Below are 20,682 nucleotides of genomic sequence, written 5' to 3' on the forward strand. Positions count from 1 at the left end.
CCGGCCCGCGGGCGCCCCTGCCGGGGGGGAGGCCGCGCGCCGCGGCCGGATGTGACGTCGCTGGCAGCGGCGGCGGGCATCCGGCAGCGGCGCCGGCCCATGCCCGGTGAGTGCCCGGCGGGACGGGACGGGACGGGACGGCCGGGGCCCCTGGGCCTCGCTGGGGCCGGGATCAGCGTCTCGGCGCTGCCTGGAGGACGGCCCCGCGTCCAGCCTGGGCTGCAGGCGGCCGGCCCGGCCCGGCCCGGGGACCGGGGCAGCGGCCCGGCCCGGTCCGCTCCGGTGCTCCCGCCCCGAGCACCTGCCTCCGGGCTCCGCGCCCCGGCCCGAGGCCGAGGCGCTCTGTGTCCCCCCGGCTCCCTGGTGCTGGCTGGTAGCGGGGGGCGCCGAGGCTGCCCCGGGGGGCTGCGGGGCTCCAGCTAAAGCCGGGCAGCTCAGCCCTTCCGCAGGGTGGGAGGCTGGAGCTCGGTGTCCAGCCGAACCGCAGCTGCTGAGCTGCCCAGAGAGGGAAGAGCCCGGGGTTGGCACTGAGGGGGGGCGGCGGGGGGCGTCGAGCTGTGGGGGGGCATGAGGGCACGCCGGTGGATGTGGGAGCAGGGTCTGGGAGGGGCCTCCCCCGTGCAGTGCCATGGCTGGTGGAATGGGTATGGGGCCGGGGCACGGTGGCCGTGGCCACCCACGCCAGGTGCAGGTGAGTTCCTCCAACCGTCGAACGTGTGAGAAACCAGCTCGGCGGGGCTCCCCCAGAAGAGGAACCAGCTCTTGGCCTCGGGTGCCATTTGGGTTGTGACACTTCTCGTGACGTGCATATCTGGGGAACTGCGCATCGGTCGTTTCTTGCCAGTTTTCCGCAGTGCCAGGCCACGGTGAGAGAGGGAAGTGGCCGCCCCTCCACCAGGCAGCAGCGCGGTGTGCTCTGGCCCCGGGCCACCATCCCGGCAGGCAGGGCAGCGATTGGGATCGATCCCTGCCCGGCCTGGGTGTGGCCCCCCAGTGCTGCGCTGCTGGGAAGGAGCCGCCCTGGCTGGGCTTTCCCCAGAAAGGAATCTCTGCTGTGCCGGCGGGTTGGTGGCCAGCCCAGGTGTGCTAGCGCTGCCCGCCAGGAGCCGTGGGGCTTTCACGGGAAGCTGTGGCCACCCTATGCCTGATCAGAAGAGGTTCTCACTGGTTTTATTTTCTGCTGTTTGCAGCCCGCCTGTCTGATGCCGCACTGGAAGTGGAGGGTGCCGCTATGGAGCACAGGGATGGAGGCCACCCTCTGTATCCACACGTGCCTTTGGCTGAGTGCCACCTGGATCCCCCTCACTTCATCAGACGGACTGGCCTGCGGTGAGGAGCGTGCTCCTGGCACTGACGCCCAGCACAGCAGGCTGACGTGGGCTGTCAGCTTGGATGCACCTGAGGAGGAACTGGAGCAGCGGGCAGAGGAGCTGGCCCAGACTGCGGGGCTGGTGAACATGGGCCGCGTTGGGGAGCTCAGGGGTCATTACCTCTTCACCTACCAGTCTGACGGCCATGCGGCAAGCGAACATGAAGCAATAAGGAGGTCAGTGGACACTTTGTTTGCACAGCATGACAGCGTGCGGTGGCACTCGGAACAGAAGCTTCTGAAACGCTCCAAACGCAGCCTGCACTTTAATGATCCCAAATACCCCCAGCAGTGGCATCTGGTGAGTGGTTTTCTGGCTCCTGTTGTGCTAGCAGGCTTGGGCTGCTTGTATGGCTGTAAACGAGCTGTCACGTGGCAGATGAAACAGTCGCTTTCAGTCCTTGCAGCAAGGAGGAAGCACACCAAGAGCTCGCCCTGCCTGCCATGTGTTCGCTGCAATAATGGGAGGAGGCAGCTCCTGCCGCTGGCTGTGCACCACTGGTGCTGGGGTGGGCAGAGGGGTTTTGGCCAGAGCATGCTGTACGGTTAGCAGGCTGGAAGCACGGTGTCAGCCCCGTGGCGCTGGGCGCTCTGCTTTGTGGCTCAAGCGACTGTTGCTCACTGCAACAAACAAACATCCCGTGACTATCCTGTGACGACTCCTGGTGCTCCTAGCCCAGCCCCAGCCCCGCACATCGTAGCCAGCGTGCCCAAAAGGTCTCCTCACAGCTGACCCACTCCCCTCGCTGTCCTTTCTGGTGCTTAGAACAACCGCAAGAGCCCTGGGAAGGACATCAATGTCACGGGCGTCTGGGAGCGGAATGTGACCGGGCACGGTGTGACGGTGGTGGTGGTGGACGACGGCGTGGAGCACACCATCAAAGACATACAGCCAAATTACGTGAGTGCCAGCTCTGCAGCAGGAGTGTGCAAGTGCTTGGCTGCCAGCAGAGCCCGACCCGCGCTGTCACCCTGGGCTCAGCCAGGGTGGGGAGTGCCAGCAGCAAACCTTTCCCTGGGAGATTCTGCCCCCGAGTTGCAGGGTTACCAGCCTCTGTGCTACGTGTGGGAGGTAGCTGCTTAAAGGTGGGAGCTGGCCTCCCTCTGGCCCACAGCAGCTGCTAAAGCCGCCTCTCTTGGTCCCTTCCCTGCAGCAGCAGATAGCAGTGTTGAGCTGCAGCCCTGTGTGGAAGCAGCCTCTAAGTTCCCGTGACTTCCCATCTGGGTTTCAGCCCACGTAGCATGCTCTTCAGTCCTTTTCCCAGAGAGAGGAGGGCAGAGCCCTGAGTCATGGCTGTGGGTCTGTTTTCAGAGCCCAGAAGGCAGCTATGACTTGAACTCCAACGATCCTGACCCTATGCCTCACCCTGATGAGGAGAACGGCAACCACCATGGGACCCGCTGCGCCGGGGAGATTGCTGCTGTGCCAAACAACAGCTTCTGCACGGTGGGAGTTGCCTACGGGAGCCGCATCGCAGGTACACGCACTCTGTGGCACCCTGATGTGCTGCACTCATGCCCGGCTTGTCTCATCTCCAGTTCTGTCTCATCTCCAATTCTGTGGGGCTGGGGCAAAGCTCCATGGGAGGGGTGGCTTGGCCCAAGTGGCTCTGAGTCAGCCGGTGCCTTGCTCAGGCTGGTAGGTCTGTCGGAGGGAGGAACTGGTGCCTGCCTGAGCTCCTCTCCAGAGGAACCAGTTGCTGGCAGAGGAATAGGTGTGTGCTGGGGCAAATTTTCCAGAGTGCTCCCAGCATGCCACCTGCCCAGCCACAGAGCTTTCAGCAGATGCACAGCCATGCCGTGCTGCCTAAACCAAGCAAACATGTGACGACGCGCCCGCTCTGGTGCGGCACTGCGGGCCGTATCTGGAGGCACTGAAGAAGCAAATGTTTGCCGATCCCCCGCGCTCCCCCAGCCCTTGGTCTCAGCTCTGCTTCACGTGGGCAGATGGGGGACAAAAGTCTGGCTGCGCATCTCCTCTGCAAAGCCAGGGAACATGCTACTGTGGCCTTGGCTGTCTCCAGAGCTCTCACGCTCTTTCACAGAGGAAGGTGATATCTCTGTGCCAGGCAGGATGCATCCCGGGCAGACCAGAGGATGATGCTGCCATGCCACGGCCTGGGATGGGATTCTCTCTGTACCTGGCAGATGGTGCCGTGCTCCCCGGCTGGGACAGTGGGCTGGGGAGCAGGTGGGTCCCGGGGTGTCAGCAGCGTGTGGGGGCTTGGGAGCTTGCCCGAGGGCACTGTGAGTGGCTTGGCTCCCTCCCTTCCTCACCCCAGGGGGGCCCTTCCCTGAGCAGCCACCCTGATTGTGGGGCACAGCAGGATCCCCAGGCTCCAGCCTGCCTGGGAGGCTGCGGGCAGGCACTGCTAGCAAAGCCCGGCTGGCAGAGGGAAGGATGAGCTCATAGTTTAACAGCAGCACGGTGAGTAGGGAGGGTTTACCCTGCGCTGCTCAGGCGGGACCTGGCACTTCTTCAGGCTTCAGCTCTCCAAAGCTGTGCCCAGCCTTGCAGGGTGAGTACAGGGGGGCAGCCTCAAGCTCTGCGGGGGACAGGGGGGCTGCCCTGGCAGAGTGGGAGTGCTGGAGCCAGCGCAGTGCCAGCCGAGGTGGGGAGAGCCAGCGCATTCCTAGCTGGGCTGCTCTGCACCTCCCTGGGGTGGCTCAGATGCAGCAGCAAAAAGCCACGTGTGCTGTGTCAGGCAAGAGCTGAGATGGGTGGGTGGTTGCACTGTTTATAAACAAGCTTAATTGAGGTGTGTGCCTGGTTTCCATTTCAACATCCTTTACCAGCCTAAACTGTGATGCAAAACAGTGATTACCAGTGGTTTGTGGCACTGAAAACTCAGCCTTGAGCCTCCATTGGCTTTGCTGGAGAAGTGACCTTGCTTTCCTGGTCTGAGCACGGTAGCTGGGGTGTCCCGCATCTCATGAGCTCTTTCCTCAGCAGGCAAGCGTGCCGTCCATCCCAGAACTATGGCTGGCTGTTTGGTGACTTGGAAGGGGAAGCAATCACAAAAAGCAGCAGGATAATTGAGGGTGGGATGTTAGGAAGTCCCTGGGAAGCAGCACTCTGGGTAGGGGGGCTCAGGGGAGCACAGGAGTGAGCCCAGCTGGTGTTTGGCTGCACTGTCACTGTCACCAGCTTGGTTCTGGCAGTAGGACCAGAGGACTTGCTTGGCAGAAAAGCCATGTCCAGCAGAGCACTTGGAGCTCTGCGTGAGGGTGCACCTACAATCCCTCATGCCCATCTAGCCGCTGTGTACTGATCTGCAGGGTTACAGCTCCAGGAGATCTGGTTCTGTCAGGCTGGGAGAGCGAGTGACGCCGCCCGTGTGAGTCTGCCAAGGGATTTGTTTACACTGTTTATACAGCTTGCTTTGATCCACTTTGGTCATGTTTGTTGTCCTTTGTCCTGCAGGCATCCGAGTGCTGGATGGGCCCCTCACCGACAGCATGGAGGCCATCGCCTTCAACAAGCACTATCAGATCAATGACATCTACAGCTGCAGGTGAGCCCCAAGGGAACCCCGAGCCAGACCACTCTGACATCCAGTGAGGGGCCATGGGCCCTGCTCTGCCTGGGGACAGGGACAGGGTCACAGCTGGTGGCTGAATGCTCACACCAGCTCCTCTCCTTCTGTGGCCCCCGCTAGCCTTGAGGCACCAAAATCAGTACGGCTTTTGTGAGTCCTGCGAGTGTGCCTGGCAGGCAGGCTGCCAGGTGGTGGGTCTGTCCCAGAGGGAACACCCTGTCTGCCCCGCTGGGCTTGGTGCCCACCTGTGCCCTGCAGACAGGCTAGCTCAGGGGCTCTGCGCAGCTGAACCTCGAGGGGGTCTGCAGCCGGGCGCGTACAGTGGTGCTCTCTGTTACTGCTGTTACGAGTAACACCAGTGTTCCTGTTACTGGAGAGCTGGCTCAGGCTGTGCACAGCATCTACAGTTGTGAGGCCATCTTCCATGTGCTGCTGCAGCACATCCCACAGGCTGGCTGAGCTGGAGGGGGCACTGTGCCCCCCGCTGTGGTCAGGGAGCCCCAGCTGAGCTGTGTGATGGGGACTGGAATGTATGAGAAGCTGGTTGTTAAACAAATATCAAACATTTTGTCCACTGGAATCTGACCCAGGGGCACAGTGCAAACATTACAGTGATATCCCAGCAGCGAGGGGCCAACCTGATGGATGGGAAAGTACAATGCCCTCTGATCCCAGTCGTGGTGCTGGGAGTAGCTGGTGGCTGCTGGTAGCTCACTGTAATGGCAAACTGTAATGGGAGGAAGAGTTGCTGCCTGCGACTCCTGGGGCTGTCACTTCATGGTGTCTGTCTTTGCAGCTGGGGTCCAGATGACGATGGGAAAACTGTGGATGGCCCCCATCAACTGGGAAAGGTAAAAATAGTCCCAGCAGCACAGGTCACTCCTGGGCTGGCCCTCCAGTGCTTGTGATTTCTTGCCTGCCTGGACAGGCAAGGAGGGACATTGCTGTGCCACAGTGCACGTTTGTTTGCTTCCATTGCTGCCAGCAGAGGTGTTGCATGTTACTGTGTGGTGGGGAGAGGTGACGCTGCTGCGAGAGGGAAGCGTTCAGACAGTATTGGATGAGCTTTCCAAGGAGAGGCTGGTTCCAGCAGAAAAATGCTCTTTCACAACCTGTGGTATTATTGTGACAACTTGTGCAACCCAAGGCATGCTGTCTGCTCAGGAGACCAAGTGTTCCCAGTGCTAAGGGTGGTTCTCAAGGCAGGCAGCGTGCCTTCAATTGCTCAGAGTAAATAAGGGGCTGGGGCGATGGCTGTGTTTGGTGTCAGTGGGACTGCAGGGAGAGGAAGAGTCAGAGCTGAGGCCACTCCTTCCCAGGCCATTAAGGGGTTCTTGCGGCGCCTGTACTGCAGCACCGCTGCAAAACGCACCCAGCCTGCCTGCGCCTGGCTCCTGCTACCCAGGTGCCGCAACGAGGGGTTGCTGCAGGGGCCCCAAAACTGACACTGGGATGTGGTTCTGCTTAATTTCTCTTTTGCTTGGCAACCTTTTGCTGTACTTTGCTAACCGCAAGATAGCAGTTACTGTGCTGTTCGGAGCAATGCTGACAACTGAGCTATCAGTTCATGATGACAAATGGTTTCCAGTTCTGCAAGTTAATTTATTCTCTTCCTGCGTGCAGAGGCAGCTGTAACAAGCTCTGGGACACAGAGCACAAGCAAAGCTTGCTTTACCTCGGCAGAGCATCTGCAGGGCTTTTGGCTAATGCAGTATGTGCCTTCACCTGCCAGAGGGAGGGCAGAGGAGGAGGGTTGATTTCCAGCGGGATTGCTTTCTTGCTTGTCCATCAGACACATATCCTTTCTCTAGGTGGGAATGATGTCTGTGCGAGGTGTTGGCCTGGAAATGTGCTTCCCAAGTGGGGCTGCTGTAGTTGTGTTTCTCGGCAAAGGCAAAGCTCAAGTGTATGTGGGGGCTGGTGCCTTGCAGAAGGGCAGCAGCCACGTGTGGGTAGTCTCTGTCAACAGGAAAGCCTTGATGCTGCAAAGGCAGCTCCGGACTGAGCCCTGCTGAATTTGGGAGGGCTGGGCCTGCTGTTCTTCCTCTGGAGTTCAAATACTGGCCAGTCTTTGTGCTGTGATTGCCTGGAAGGTTGCTTTTCCTGTTTTTTAACATAGGATTAGCTTAATACCATACTGAGCTATAGGCTGGCCATTCCCAGATGTTGGCCACATCGCTGCCTTTGTAACACACTCGCTCTGGAATCTTGCTGTCTGGTCATGGCTGTAACAGACACAACTCTCTAACTCTGCCAGCCGGGGGAAATACGGCCCGGAGGGGTTGTGGCCGACCCTGCTATCACCCCCAGTATTAGGCAGGGCTGGTTGTTGAAATCTCAAAGCGTGGACTTTGGTTGCTGGATGGGGATGCCAGAACACAGCTTTCCAGCACGTCCTGTGCTTTTGAGCAATCTGCAGGGCAAATGCTTCCCCAGCTTGGGAGAGGTGCACGTGTCTGTCTGCACTTGGCTGAGCAGTGAGCTACACTGTGAGGTCTGGGAGCACCCTGCTCCCCCTGGCTCACAGCCACGCGTACCAGCCGTGGCTGCTGGCAGAAACCCTCTGGGGTCAGCAGGGAAGGGCCCACCTGCCTACGTGCCCTGACCAGTGCCGGTTCCTTCTCCACAGGCCGCCCTGCAGCACGGCGTGATAGCGGGTCGCAGGGGCTTTGGGAGCATTTTTGTCGTGGCCAGTGGCAATGGCGGGCAACACAGCGACAACTGCAACTATGACGGTTATGCCAACTCCATCTACACTGTCACAATAGGTGAGTGCGTGTGTCTTCTGTCTCATTCCTTTCTAGCATGGAAAACCAAGATCGTGCCAAAAGCACAAGACCTGCCCAGCTGTGGAAGGTGGCTGGGTAGTGGGAATCTGTGGGAAGGCGTCTGTCCTCTGGGAATGAACATGGCGGTGTGCAGAGGTGCAGTGGGCTTCAGCCCTCGAACCTGCAGTTTCCTTTGGACCTGCAGAGAAAGAGGAGGCCGGAAAATTCCTGCCTGCGTTCAGGCCTCCATCGCTGGGGCTGTGACAGACACGCTGCCATGTTGAGGGAGCGACCTGAAATGCAGCATTCCCACCATGTGTGTTAGAAATGTCTAATCCTCTTTCTCAAGGGCAGAAGCTACATGAGGGGTAGAAGATCTGTAGCACTGTGAAAGGTTATTCATCTTGGCTGCCTTTCCTATAGCCCTTCCAGCCGTGCAAAGTACAGGCTTGCTTTTCCTGCCCAGCTCCCAGCCTGTGAAAAAGCACAGCTAGCAGGATGGGTTCTCAGGGGCTCATCACCTTGTAGTTTCAGCAGTTTAAATGAAACTTCACACAGTCGGTGCCTTTCACTTTTTCCCAGGTGCAGTGGACGAGACGGGCTCCATGCCGTTCTATGCTGAGGAATGTGCCTCCATGTTAGCAGTGACCTTCAGCGGTGGAGACAAGATGATGAGAAGCATTGTGAGTACCACACAAGGCGGGTTGCCTTGCCCTGTGCTCTGTGGGCCACACCTGGCTGCGAGGCTGGTGAAGGGACAAGCCTCTGTGCATTCTGATTGCCACACATCTGCCTTAGGCTGGTAGTTGGGATCCTTTGTGAGGCAGGAAATGAACATGCTTTTTGTCTATGTCCTGCATAAATAGTGCTCTGAGAGGGAGGTTCCTCTTTCTAGTTGTTCCTCGTGTCGTCACCGTCTGTCAGCCTCTTGTCAGCCGTGACCCTCTGCAAGGGTGTTCACAGGCATGCTGAGTTCCTGGCCCCAAACGCAGATCGTGCGTGTGTCATGTTTGCCACCTGAAGTGCAGGCATATGTCAGACTGAAAGGGACAGGGCTGCACTCCCTTATCTCCCTGCTCTGTGCTGCTGGCACCTGCAGGCAGACATCTTCTGGGACAGGGGCTGCTTGGGTGACCCCTAAGAAATTCCTCTGCACTGTGTCCCTGGGAATGTCATCCGGGGATCTGCCTCGGCTCAGCCCCAGGGACAGCTGGCAGCAGGTAAGCTTGTTCCCAGCTCTGTGTGTCCCCTTTGTGCAGCAAAGGAGCAAGGCTCCTATGCCACTGTGGGCTTTCCTGAAGAGAAAGGGGCAGGGGCGGCTGCGGCTCAGCTCGGTGTGGGCTGCAGCACACCCTGCCCAGCCAGCCCCCCTTGCCTCAGCTCCAAGGGGATGCAGGAGCACAGACAAGCACGGAGGGCTGGGAGCAGCATCGGGCTCTTTAAACTACTTGGCCCCAGCCTCTTCTCTGTTCTGGCACATGTGCCTCTCCAAGCTGAATTTTTCAGAATATTTTTATCGGCTTTTCCTTTTTTGCCAAAAAATGACTACTTGTCAACAAAATGTCCTTTTTGCCTGAGCCAAGCAGCCGGTCCTGTTTTCACCAGCCCCAGGCCTGACCCAGTGTGTTCCTCCCTTGGTGCTGGTGCACTCGAGGGGGCTGTCAGCCTAACCAGCCCAAATGGCTGTGACCCATTCCTGTCCAGTGGTGCCAACGGGGACTGCAGAGCCCAAACCACCCTGGGGCAGCTTGGGGTAAACATCCCTGGCCCCCAGGCCTGACTGATGGGGGTTGGGTTGTCCCTGGTTTGGCAGGCACTGGGAGGATCTCCCATCAGGACAGGCAGTTCCCAAAGATGCTTTCCTGGCAAAGCCGATGAGGCAGCGAAGTCGCAGAGGCAGATCAGCACCAGCAGTGTGTGCTTGAGGGTCTCGGGGCGGGGGGGCGGGGGGCCAGATGGATGAAGGATGGTGCCTGAGGTGCTCCTTTGAGCAGGGACGTGCGTCTGTGGCTTTCTACCTGCCAGAGAGGAGCTAAATCTAGGCTTGTCAAACAGGCTTCCCTGTGTGCTGAGCAAACCAGGGGAACAGGGAGAGCCTGGGTTCCTCAGCCACCTGGTTGGGACTCTGCAAACTCCTCTTGCAGTCCAGAGCCAGGGCAGGAATTCGTGCCTAAGTAGAGCATGGTGCAATCTGCCTGGAGCAATGGCTTGACTCATGCAGCAGGGAAATCAAAACCCAGAATGGAGCTAATTTTTCCTTTCAGAAATAACTTCAATTGTCCCAAACTGGTTTGGAAGCTACTGATGCTAGGAAAAAAGAAAACTGCCACCAAGCAAGGGCTCTGGTGCACGTTCATCAAGCATTACAGGTTTCTGGGTTTATGTCCAGCTTCCTCCAAGTTGCTGCTGGCTCAAGTGCTTTGAAAGTCTCAAATGCCCCTTCGTTTCAAATACTGGCCTTGTGGGACACTAAAGCAGGAGCTGATACTCAGCTGGGAAGCCAGGATGAGATGCCACAAATAGCCTAGGCACGGCAGGTGCCAGAGAGCTGTCCTGTTTCTTTGCAGTACTGCCATCGCTCCTTTAGCAAGCCCGTGCCCTGTTAAAACTTACACCCCCCTTTTTCTGGAGGATTGTTCGCTCCGAAATGCCCTTTAACTGTGCTTCGGTGATGCCAGAGTTAACTTCTCAGCAGCCATCTGCTGGGTTTTTTTCTTTTACCAGACTATAAACTTTGTGTGGTTTCCTTAATGGGAAGAATTTAATACGGCTTCTGGCACTCACTGCATTTCCTACTGCAAGTTTATGCTGCTCAGGGTGTTCTTTGTAGGACAGGCAGCGTCTGAGAGCAAGCTGGAGTTGTTAACAGCTGGCAAAATGTTACCAAGTCAAGTATAGAAGGCAACAAAACCTACAGCTTTTGGCAGCGCAGGCTCTCTCCCCGTGGGGGGGGGCATGGGCAGACGGACACATTCAGTTTGCAGTGAGGTGGCATAATTTGGGAACCTCCCGATGCCTCTTTTGATGTTCTGTGTGCTTTGCACAGCCCTGTGCAGTCCCTCTGCAGAGGCTCAGCTGTGCCGGAGGGATGCTGTGGTCAGCAGTGAAGATGAGGAAGGTCCCAAACTGTAACTGTTGTGAGATTCCCCCAGAGTTACTTAGTTCAGGCCCAGTTCCTGTCTCTCCAAAGGAGAATATCTGCATTCATCGCTATTCAACTGGGATGTGTTGTGCCTGAAGTGCGGGTCTCCCAGGACTCTTTGTGGTGAGCTTGAGGTCCCTGTGAGTAGCAGCAGTCTTGAACAGCAGCAGCTTGTTTGAATTTGTATTTTGTATTTGACTTCGTAGGTTGTATTTTGGTTCTAAGTCAACAACCGCTTTGTGCATGTGTCCAGGGTACCCTGGAGAGCGTTCACGGTGGTCGAGTTTGGGGGGGCTGCGCCTCTCCGTGAGCTGCTGCTGGTTTTCCTGCATGGGGTGCAGAGATGCCACCTCCAAAGCCCCAGGGATGTTGACTGAAATCAGAAGCTTCTTGCAAGAGCTGCTCTAGCTTCTGTAGCTAAGCTGGCTGCGAGCAGGGGCAAGGGGAGCAGTGCTTGCGTGGGATGCTGCTGTGCCTTGGCTATTGCTCCCGTAGGCCAGAGCAACCGTCCACGGTCCAGCACAGCGTAAAGCTGCTGTTCCTTATCCTCAGCAAAACACTGTGCAAACTGGCTGTAAAGGTGCTTCTCTGCCCTTGGGCTGGCAAGAAGCTGCCTGAGCTGCCTTGCTCAGCCCCACACTGGACTGTTTGTATCCCAGCTCCCAGCTCAGGGCTGTACCTCGCAGCTGGGGAGCTGTGGTGTTGTCCTTCCCACCTTGTACTGTTTTTTTCTGGGTGCCCATGTCCTGGCCGGGAACTGTCTGGGAAATGTTTCCAGGCTTTTCAGCAGCTAATCCCTGACCCTCTCCCCCTGCTGCTGCCCTGCCCCTGTTGTTGTTCTGGTCTTGGCTGAGGGAGGGTGATGGGATCTCTGGGTGCCCCTCCTGTCTCCCAGCCTGATCTCAGCAACCACAGAGAGAAAGAAAGCTCGTGTGCTGCAAATTCCTCCCTCCTGTCTGGGGGGAAGCTGCCCGTGCGGAAGAGACAGCTGGGAGACAGGCAGATTAGGCACGGTTCATGCAGGCAGGAGGTTAAGGACCACGTCACTGTGTCTTTGCTTGGGACGGGGAACCCATGGGCATTCAGACAACTTTCTCGTTTTGTCTGAAAGCTTTGTACAGAGGGAGTCGGACTCTGGGTGCTGGCCTTGGCGCGCTGTTTGGACTGGGTGCTGCCCCACTGCCCCAGCTCACCTTTCCCTGCCTGTGTTTCCCTGTGGTCACGGACAGGCAGGAGGTGTCCCTGGGCAAGGGACAGTGGATGCTCAGCTGTAGTCCCTAAATCTCTTAGGACGGTGCGTGAAGGTGCAGAGCGAGTGTCTGTGGTCCCCTTTAAAGGCTGCAGCATGCCTTGGCACAGTGCAGAGAAGCCCAGCTCTTCGGCCCAACAGTGCATGCAGCAGTGCTCTCCCTCCCCTGCCGAGGCTGTCAGGCTCAGATTCCTGCTCTATTCCAGACCTCACCCCCCTCCCCTGCTCAAAGGCTTCTGTTCACCCGGGGCAGACCACATTGCATTTTGACAGACGTGCCTGGCTGCCTAGCGGAGCGGGGAAGGGTGCTGCTGGCCGCACCACGCACCCTTGTCATCGCCGTAGCAGCAGTGCAGCAGGGGCAGGATTAGCTCCTCTCTCCCCCAGGACAGTCAGCTTGGCCAAAGGTGTGCTGAGGTGGAGAAGGTTTTCACCATCCTCAGCAAATAATAACCAGGCGCTTCAGAGGGCCCTTGGTGCTGGAGGAGAGGGCCAGCCAGGGGGACCCAGGCTGCTGGGGAAGAGAGCTGCTGACTCTGGCTTTTCTCCCCTTTCCCAGTTTTCCAAGCATTCCCCTCATGTGTCCAGCCAGCCTGGGGGGGATCTTTCCTCCTCATCATGCTTGTGGTAGAGCAATAGCAGTTACGTGAGCGTTGCGGATGGAAACGCGTGAGCGGTAGACCAGTGCTGCAGGGCTGCCAAGAAAACCCACCAGCTTGCGCACCACGCTGCACGCCCTTGGGGTGCTGACGTGGTAAATGGGGATCCCGGGCTGCCCTCGCTCACAAGCTCTCCACCATCTGCCTTGTTCTCTGCCAGGAGCGTGGCTGCTGGCCCCGTTTCTACCTGTTGTGCTCGAGTATTGCTCATTTCTCAGCTGTGGCCAGGATGATGGTGGGGGGCCTCAGAACCGCCCCCATCTATCCTGCCCTTTGCATAGCGGGGGGGGCGCGCTGTCCTGTGTCCCTGGGGCTTTTGCTGGCAGTCGTGTTGCAGGCTGAGCATGGGCTGCCGGTGGAGCTGGTGTGCCAAGGGCATGGCTCAGGGTAGGGACTGTGTGCGTGGCTGCTCGAGTACCTACCCTAGCATGGCAAACAGTGGCCTGACAGGAGGCCTCTCTCCTTTTTCTCGGAAGGTGACAACGGACTGGGATTTGCAGAAGGGCACGGGCTGTACAGAGGGCCACACGGGGACCTCAGCTGCCGCTCCTCTTGCAGCCGGGATGATCGCACTGATGCTGCAGGTACGGCCATGTCTGACCTGGCGAGATGTTCAGCACATCATTGTCTTCACCGCCACCAAGGTGAGTGGCACTCCCTCCCTCCCTTTCTCCTGCAGCTGCCCCTCGGATGCTGCAGGATGGCTGAGGTCCTGTTGTGCACAACCTTGTTTATGTCTGCCTGCCCCTCTATAAGTCTCTCAGTTGTCTGGCTCCCAGCAAAGGGATGGTGTTTTCCTCTCACCCCTTGTTCCTTCCAGGAATGTGGCTGAGGCATTTTCCTCTGTCATGATAATAAATGGGGTATTTGCTCCAGGAATGCCTCCATCTGCCAGCGTACAGGTCTTCCAGGGGCTCACCGCGCCTCGCCCACGGGCACCAGGAGTGCGTGTGTGTGTGCGTGCGGTGTGGCCAAGCCGAAGGGCCAGCACGTGTCTCTGCAATGCCAACCCGCAGTCGGTGGAGTGGGAAAGCAAGGAGCTCTGCCCTGCTCTGGCCTTTCCTCCAGCTCCAGAGAATCGGGCTCTTGGAAACGGACATAACAGAGAGCTCAGCAGCAAACACAGCCCTTCCTTTCACTCGGCCTCAGCTCCAGCGCAGTTTCACGGTAGAGAGCAAGGAGCGGGAGCAGACTGGAGCTGCCTGATTCCGCGTAGGGACAGGGCTTTTTCTGCACTCCTCTGGGGAGCAGGAGTCTGTCCAGCTGATACTGTACTCGCTTTGGCATAGGGCAGTGTTTTCCACAACTGCAAGCCAGCGTTGCCGGAGCACTACAGTGTGTTAAGTGATGGAACCCAGATCTGTCCTGGCCTGGCTCGTGTTGATTTAAAGGACTCCGTTCCTTCTCACCAAGCTTCTGCCATCCCACAGCCTATGGCTTGGTCAGCAGAGAGCAGCTGGGATGTTTCAGAGCAGAAGCATTTGTGCCCTTTCGTGCTGCTTGATTTCCTTTCTGAGGAGCTGGGAAGCCTGTTTGTCCTGGGACTTGTTTCAAACAAAGACCAACCTGTTTCTTTCTAATAAGGCCATGTGGGTTTGCCTCCCCACTCCGCAGGATGTTTCTGAGCCTCCTTCCCTTCAGGCCTGGCTCCCTTTGCTCTGGGTTGTCGGGGTGGCCGGTGTCCCCCAAGGTAATGAGAGTGCCCTGCATTTCTTTTCAGTACGAGGATCGTCACGCCAAGTGGGACATCAACCAGGCTGGCTTCAGCCACAGCCATCAGCACGGCTTCGGCTTGCTGAACGCCTGGAGGCTGGTCAACGCTGCCAAGGTAATTCCCTCCCTGTCCCGGGTGTGTCCGGCCGACAGGTAGAGCAGACACAGCCCAGTGGCGGGGGCAGCTCCTGTACTGGCAGCGCTGTGGTGTGACACTGTTGCCGTTCAGGGCCGGCGCTTTGGCCATCGTCCCGCCAGCCCTCGCTGTAAGGCTGCTTGTGGTATGAAGTAATGAGGCTTTCGGCAATGCCTGAAACCTGCCCCTGAGCTGCTGCGCGCTCAGCACTATATATAGCCATGGGCGAGAGGCTTCGCTGGTGGGAGACAACAGCTCTGATTCATGGCGTGGGGAGTTTTGTCAGCAGCCCCAGTACCTTCCTCCCTGTGTGGGGGGCTCCAGTGAGGGCGTGATGCCCCAAGGAAGCAGGACGTGCTCGGCTGCCAGCTCTGGGCTCTGCACCCCGGGGGCTGCTGGGGCTGCCACGGGAGTGGTGTGGTCAGAGCAGGCAGGGGCATCCCCATCTCTTCCTCCCTGTGCCTCCAGTTGCCTGGAGACCGGGGCATATCCCTTTGGCACTTGGTCCTCACTCATGCATAGAGCACCACGCAGCCACGCTGGGTCACTGCTGGTTGTCAGCAACACTGCCTGCCTCGCGGGGACTTTCAGGCTGCTCTCTCCTCCTGCAGGCCTTTGGGTTCTGCTACGTTTCCTGCCCTGCTGCACCTGGGGATGAAACGGAATGGCTTCAAGTAACTGCTCAAAGCCGCTCGGGTGGTGGCAGAGGCAAACCCAGAGTGGGGGAGTCTTGACTGGTCCCTCTAGCCCACAGTCAGTAGCTCTTCTTCCACTGTTAGGCATGCAGGCACGCCTTCGCAGCCCGTGCGTGCTGCCTGGGTTTGTGCACCACCGCAGCGTCGGCAGAGGCCCAGGCTGGGCCCGTGCCCACACACGTTAGGTGTGCTATGGACAGGAGCAGCGTGCCGGGGTGGTGGGAAGTTGAGAGACGGATGTGCGGGGAGGGTGCACCCTCATGCCGAATCTTCTTGCCTTTCCCCTGACAGATCTGGGAGTCCGTCCCATACCTCGCCTCCTACGTGAGTCCTGTGCTGAAGGAGGGCAGGAGCATCCCGTTACTCCCACAGGAGCTGGAGGTTGCCTGGAATGGTAAGAGCAGGTGTGCCACGTGAGAGCACATGATTTTACACACCAAGTCCAGGGACCCAGCCCATTCCCACCGGTGTGGGGTGCAGCCGGGCATGCTGACAGCTTGGCAGGGCAAGCCCCAGGTTGCACGAGGCTGCGAAGGGGTTAAGTGTTGGGCTGCCTGGGCTTTTTCCTCTCTCTTTCTGCTGCTTTTCCCCAAGGGATCTGTCTCTGTTGATGTGGTCCCCTCCCCATAACTCTGTCCCGTAGATTGATGTCTTTGAGGAGCAGACAGGCATTATCGAGCATGGCCAGGCTGGGCAGCGGCCAGACCTGCTCCTCTGGCTTTGACCATTTTAGGTAATGCTCCAGCTCCCGACTTGGCCGGCCTCTGTCCACATAAACAAGGCGCTGCTCCGGCTGCTACCAGTGGGAAGGACAGCTCTGCCCCAAGTCCCTCCCGGCCCCGCAGCGGGGCCTGGCTCTCTGGCTGGGCACCGCTTCTTGCACCGAGGCTGGGCTACCAGCCCCCTCCCCGTCCCACCGGAGATGCTGTTCCAGGGGGCCTGGCCCTGCACCCCTCGCTGCCCCAGCTGCAGCTCCTGGCAGAGGTGCTGGGGCTTGGCAGCACCCGGAGCTTTTCCCCAGGACAGAGGACCCCTGGAAAGAGTTGGGAGCTTGGCAGGTCAGCACCCCCCTTGCAGGTGGTCCTGTCCCTCCCCTCCTTGCTGCAGACTGAGGAGATGCTGGGCAGGCGCTGGGCACGTACTCGCCCTTTCTCCTGTCCCTGCCTGGCTGGGCTGGTCCAGCTCTGCAGCACAGTGCTCCCTTGCAGGTACTAGCACCGAAGGGTGACAGGGGTGACACCCTGCTCCTCAGACTGGCAGTAGGGCTAGCCCCACTGCTTGAGGAGAGGGTTGGGTGTGAAGCAGCTCCCTCTACCCTAAAAGGAGTTGTGAGCTGAAGGGTGGGCAGCAAACAGAGTTTGGGAGAGGCAGAAAAGAGGCTTTGGAGAATTATGCACAGAGGAGTGTGTGGCCAGGGGCACTGCTGTCCCCCAGGTAGGGCAGGTTGACTCTCAGTTAACCCTTTCCCCATGTGGCCTCAGGGAGCATGCTGGCCAGCAGCTGCAGGCACGCTGCCTGGTCCTGGGATGCGCCCACCTCCCCTCTTAGAAGAGGCTGGAGAACACCTGCCGCTCAGCCGAGAGGAGGCCAAGCCACAGGCTGAAATCCGCTCTGAAGCGTGCCGAGGTTTCCTGTGCTATGATTAGCAGCTCTGGGGCTGTGAGCACCCGCGGAGCTGCGAGTGGTTTGCTATGGGATCAGGGAGCCTGGACACCAGGCTTCTTATCCCAGTCCTCTTTCCGAACCTGGCTCTGGTGTAACTGTGAGTTCAAAGCAGCCTCTGGGGGTGCCAAAAGCTGGCACAAATCCAGGGCAGGAAGGATTCGATGAAGGACGAGGTATTATTTCATTGCAGTGGCTAAAGCGCTCTGGGTGGGCGGGCTCCTGAACCCACAGAGTGAGTCAGGGCCAGGGAAGGGTTGGATGTCAGGGAGCCCACGGGGCAGTGACACAGGTCCTATAGGGAGAAGCTGGGGCCCCTTGTGAAATGAGGATTCGGCTGCAGGCAAGAGACTGCTGGTAAATTAGGGAGCAGAGGGGTGTGCCAGGGCCCCCTCCTCGTGAACAGAGGAAAGTGTGGGTTCCTGTCTTCTTCCTGCTCTGGGGGATGCCTAGGAGTCAGCTTGCCCACTGCTGTGCAGTTGCCTTTCACCCCTCCTTCCTCACCACCTACTCCTCACCCCTTTCTCACCATCCTTTCCATCCTGCCTGGTCCTGGCTTGACTCAGGCAGGGGACAGAGGGCACAGCTGCAGGCAGAGGACAGCCAGTACCTGGTGCCTCCCACAGCTCTGGTCCGGGAGGACCTGACAGCCCCTGGCCCATGTCAAGCAGCCTGAGCACGACGTGGTGTGCCCGGAGGGAGAGTGCCAGCGCACCTTTCCCTGTGCTGGCCAGGGAGGTGTGTGGGTGGCTCGGCTTGGACAGACAAGGAGGCTCCTCGTGGACCATGGACCAGGGCCAGGCTGCTGAGCACAGCACAGCTTTGCTGCCAGGCACTTGGCAGAGCCTGCCTGTGTGGGGTGTGACTGCCCTGGCTCCTGCCTCTTGCTGAGGAGGCAGAGACAAGCGTGTGTCCTGTGAAGTGGCACCGCAGCCCCTTAGGGCTGGCTGGAAGTGGGCGACTCCGTTCTGGCCGCCAGCCTCGGCAAACCCTGCCTTCCCTTTCCCAGTCACCACCACCGACCTGGAGCTCTCTGGCATGAGGACCCTGGAGCACGTGGCCGTCACCGTCACCATAACCCACCCCCGTCGTGGCAACCTGGAGATCCGGCTCTTCTGCCCCAGCGGCATGATGTCCCTGATAGGGACCACCAGGAGCATGGACTCGTAAGCACCGAGGGGGACAGGGTGCGGAGGCTCCCGCTGCAGGGCAGGGCACCCAGCCCGGCTGGCCCCGGGCAAGAGAGCCAGGGCCCATCCAGCCTTGTGGCTCAGGCTGCGTTGCCCTCTCATGGGTTGTTTCTCCTCACCCTTTGGCAGGGACCCCAATGGCTTTGCTGACTGGACCTTCTCCACAGTCCGGTGCTGGGGCGAGGAGGCACAGGGCACGTACAGACTGGTTGTCAGGGACATCGGTGAGTCCTGCCTTCCCGGGGTCCTTCATGGGGCGGTCGCAGTAGCTCCACGCCATGTCCTGGGGAGCTGGCAGCTCAGTGCCTGAGTGGCCGCGCGTTAAGTCCATGCAGTGCCACCCATCCGGGTGGGCAAGTTCCCTGCTGGACCAACCCGTTCCTTCCCCAGGAGACGAGAGCCTAAGGCCTGGGACCTTGAAGCAGTGGCAGCTGACCCTGTACGGCTCCTCCTGGTCCCCAGCAGAGATGAAGGAACGGCAGAGGTAGGACACCACAACTCTGTCTTGGTGGGGAGACAGGAGGCGGAGGGCTGAGGGGCCGTATCCTGAGTCTCTGAGCAGGTGCTGCAAGGTGTGTGGCAGGGTGAGGCTGCAGCCTGGCTGCTGGTCCCTAGCACGGGGCACCGGGGTACCTCAGTACACTTCACAGGGGAGCTGTGGGCTGTAGAAAACCGCTCTGTTGGCTGGGTCTGACCCAGGAGGGCAACCCTCATGGGGCGAGAGGCGCTGCAGACCCTTGGTGGGCATTTGGGACCCTCCCTGGAGCGGCCCTGCCTGCAAGGACCCTGATGGTGCCTCTGTCCCCCAGGCTGCTGGAGGAAGCCATGAGCGGGCAGTACCTGAGCAGCAACTTCTCCCTGCCCTGCCCGCCAGGGCTGGAGATCCCCGAGGAGCAGCGCTACACCATCACAGCCAACACCCTCAAGGTGAGCCTGCCTGCAGGCCGGGACACTGGCCGGGACGCTGTCCTCTGCAGGAGTGGGAATCGGCCTCACTGATCCCCCTGGCGCCGTGCCCTCTCCTCTGGGCAACGGGGCCGGGCTCTGGGGTGGTCAAGGGCTTTGTTTCTTAAGGGGTTTCCTCCTCTGTAGACCCTCCTGCTGTTGGGATGCTTTGCCGTGTTCTGGACTTTCTACTACATGCTGGAGGTTTGCCTGACGAGGAACAATGTGGGGCTTGACGTGACCTGCAATGGCTCCACTGCCTGCAAATGGTACCAGCAGGGAGGGAAGCACAGAGCCCTGGAGAGCGGCCTGGAGATGGAGTCTGTGCCCCTCTACCGGGAGAAGGACATTGAGGACGTTGAGATGGAGTGTGAGCACCCAGAGCCTGCCCGAGAGGATGAGGGGGAGGAAGGGTCCTGGACCCCCACCCACCCCAAACTTCCCAGCAGTGGGAGAGCTGTGAGCTTCCACGAGGCGGCCCCAGCCGCGGCAGGGTACCTTGGCCGGGAGGCGACGGCCGAGCTCCTCTCGGAGGACAGGGAGCACCAGACATGCTAGCTGGGGCTGGGGGTTTGGGCTGCGTCCCTCCCTCTCGGTACGACCTTCCCGTGCACGCGCAGCAGAGACTTCCTGAGCCACCAAGGACTGTTGCCGTTGTGTCCTACGGAGGTTGGCATTGGAAGTGGCTCAGAAACAAGGAGAAGGAATGCTGGCAGTGGAAGGGGAGCTTCCCTTTCCTTCCCACTGGAAAGCAAAGCAAGCCTTAAACCCATTCCGAATGGAGCCTGCGCCGCAGCGACGCGGGGGGCTTCCCTTCGTGCGTGGAGCAAGGCCCTGTGACAATGGCTCCTGGGTGCGTGGCAGCCGTGGCAGAGCTCCTCATGGAGCCCCCAGCACGCCACAGCCCCTGTGGCGTTGTGGCACGGGGAAGAAGCGTCACTTTGTCCCTGACCTCTGCAGGGTGAGCCTGGAAAGTGCGGCAGAGCCCCGGCAGGAGCCTCTGCAGGCAGGGACCCCACAGCACTGTCCTTTTCCTGTCCTGCTGGGCTCGGAGCTGGCCCCTACCCACCAGTTACACCGAGCTTGGAAGCAGGGAGCCGTTTTGCCCATCTCCAGCCAGCGCTTGCGCCCTGTCCCCTGCGCTCTGCCCCTGCCTGGCCTCCCGCAGGCACCGAGCAGCTGTGCGGCTGGGGAGGGAGGCAGGAGGCTGGGGAGGGAGGCAGCAGGCTGGGGAGGGAGGCAGCAGGCGGCTGGGCTTCCTCAGCGTCCTGCGGGGGGGCAGGACAGGACGGGCTGCCCCTGCTGCGGCGGGCACAGAGGCACATGTGGCAGCACGAGCGGGCTGAGCCGCTTCCCCGGGCTGTTTCCCCACGGCACTGGGGCCTCGGTGTGTGCCCGCTGCCCAGCAGGGATGAGGCTGGGGGTGATGCCCGGTTGGGGCTGGGAAGGGGAGATGGAGTTGCTCTGGCAGTGGCTCGTGGGTGAGCGGGGTTGGCTTGTTCATGTGTCTTTGGGTTCGTTGGTTTATTTTTTTAAAGCTGGGGTTTGTTTTTTTAATCAGCAAAGCCCTTTTGTGTAGCTTTCCAAATAAAGTCTGAAAAACCCTCCTCTCCCC

The 20,682-nt window shown here is 59.6% G+C and overlaps 1 protein-coding gene across 4 annotated transcripts; it reads left to right on the plus strand.

Annotated features, from left to right (window-relative positions):
- The first annotated feature begins 4 nt into the window (after positions 1-4).
- PCSK7 (proprotein convertase subtilisin/kexin type 7) lies at positions 5-20,674 on the plus strand. 4 transcript variants are annotated; one of them, XM_055728596.1, is made up of 16 exons: positions 5-106; positions 1,191-1,670; positions 2,136-2,270; positions 2,682-2,847; positions 4,794-4,884; positions 5,705-5,759; positions 7,538-7,676; positions 8,259-8,359; positions 13,203-13,370; positions 14,447-14,554; positions 15,562-15,664; positions 17,942-18,098; positions 18,252-18,346; positions 18,513-18,606; positions 18,932-19,049; positions 19,215-20,674. In XM_055728596.1, the coding sequence occupies exons 2-16, from the start codon at positions 1,203-1,205 to the stop codon at positions 19,623-19,625; spliced, it is 2,409 nt and encodes an 802-aa protein (XP_055584571.1). In that variant the 5' UTR covers positions 5-106; positions 1,191-1,202; the 3' UTR covers positions 19,626-20,674. The 4 variants fall into 4 exon arrangements, with proteins under 4 accessions (XP_055584571.1, XP_055584574.1, XP_055584572.1 ...); XM_055728599.1 differs by having other exon boundaries at positions 13,203-13,310; XM_055728597.1 differs by lacking the exon at positions 5-106 and adding an exon at positions 587-866.
- The last annotated feature ends 8 nt before the right edge of the window (positions 20,675-20,682 follow it).

This window comes from Falco cherrug, chromosome 17 (assembly GCF_023634085.1).
Source record: "Falco cherrug isolate bFalChe1 chromosome 17, bFalChe1.pri, whole genome shotgun sequence".
NCBI lineage: Eukaryota > Metazoa > Chordata > Aves > Falconiformes > Falconidae > Falco > Falco cherrug.

Bases quoted from the DNA above. Each gene is read 5' to 3' on its own strand.
- PCSK7 (XM_055728596.1), top strand. From the start codon at position 1,203: ATGCCGCACTGGAAGTGGAGGGTGCCGCTATGGAGCACAGGGATGGAG. The intron at 5,760-7,537 runs GTAAAAATAGTC...CCTTCTCCACAG, and splicing joins GCCCCCATCAACTGGGAAAG to GCCGCCCTGCAGCACGGCGT. The intron at 18,099-18,251 runs GTAAGCACCGAG...ACCCTTTGGCAG, and splicing joins ACCACCAGGAGCATGGACTC to GGACCCCAATGGCTTTGCTG.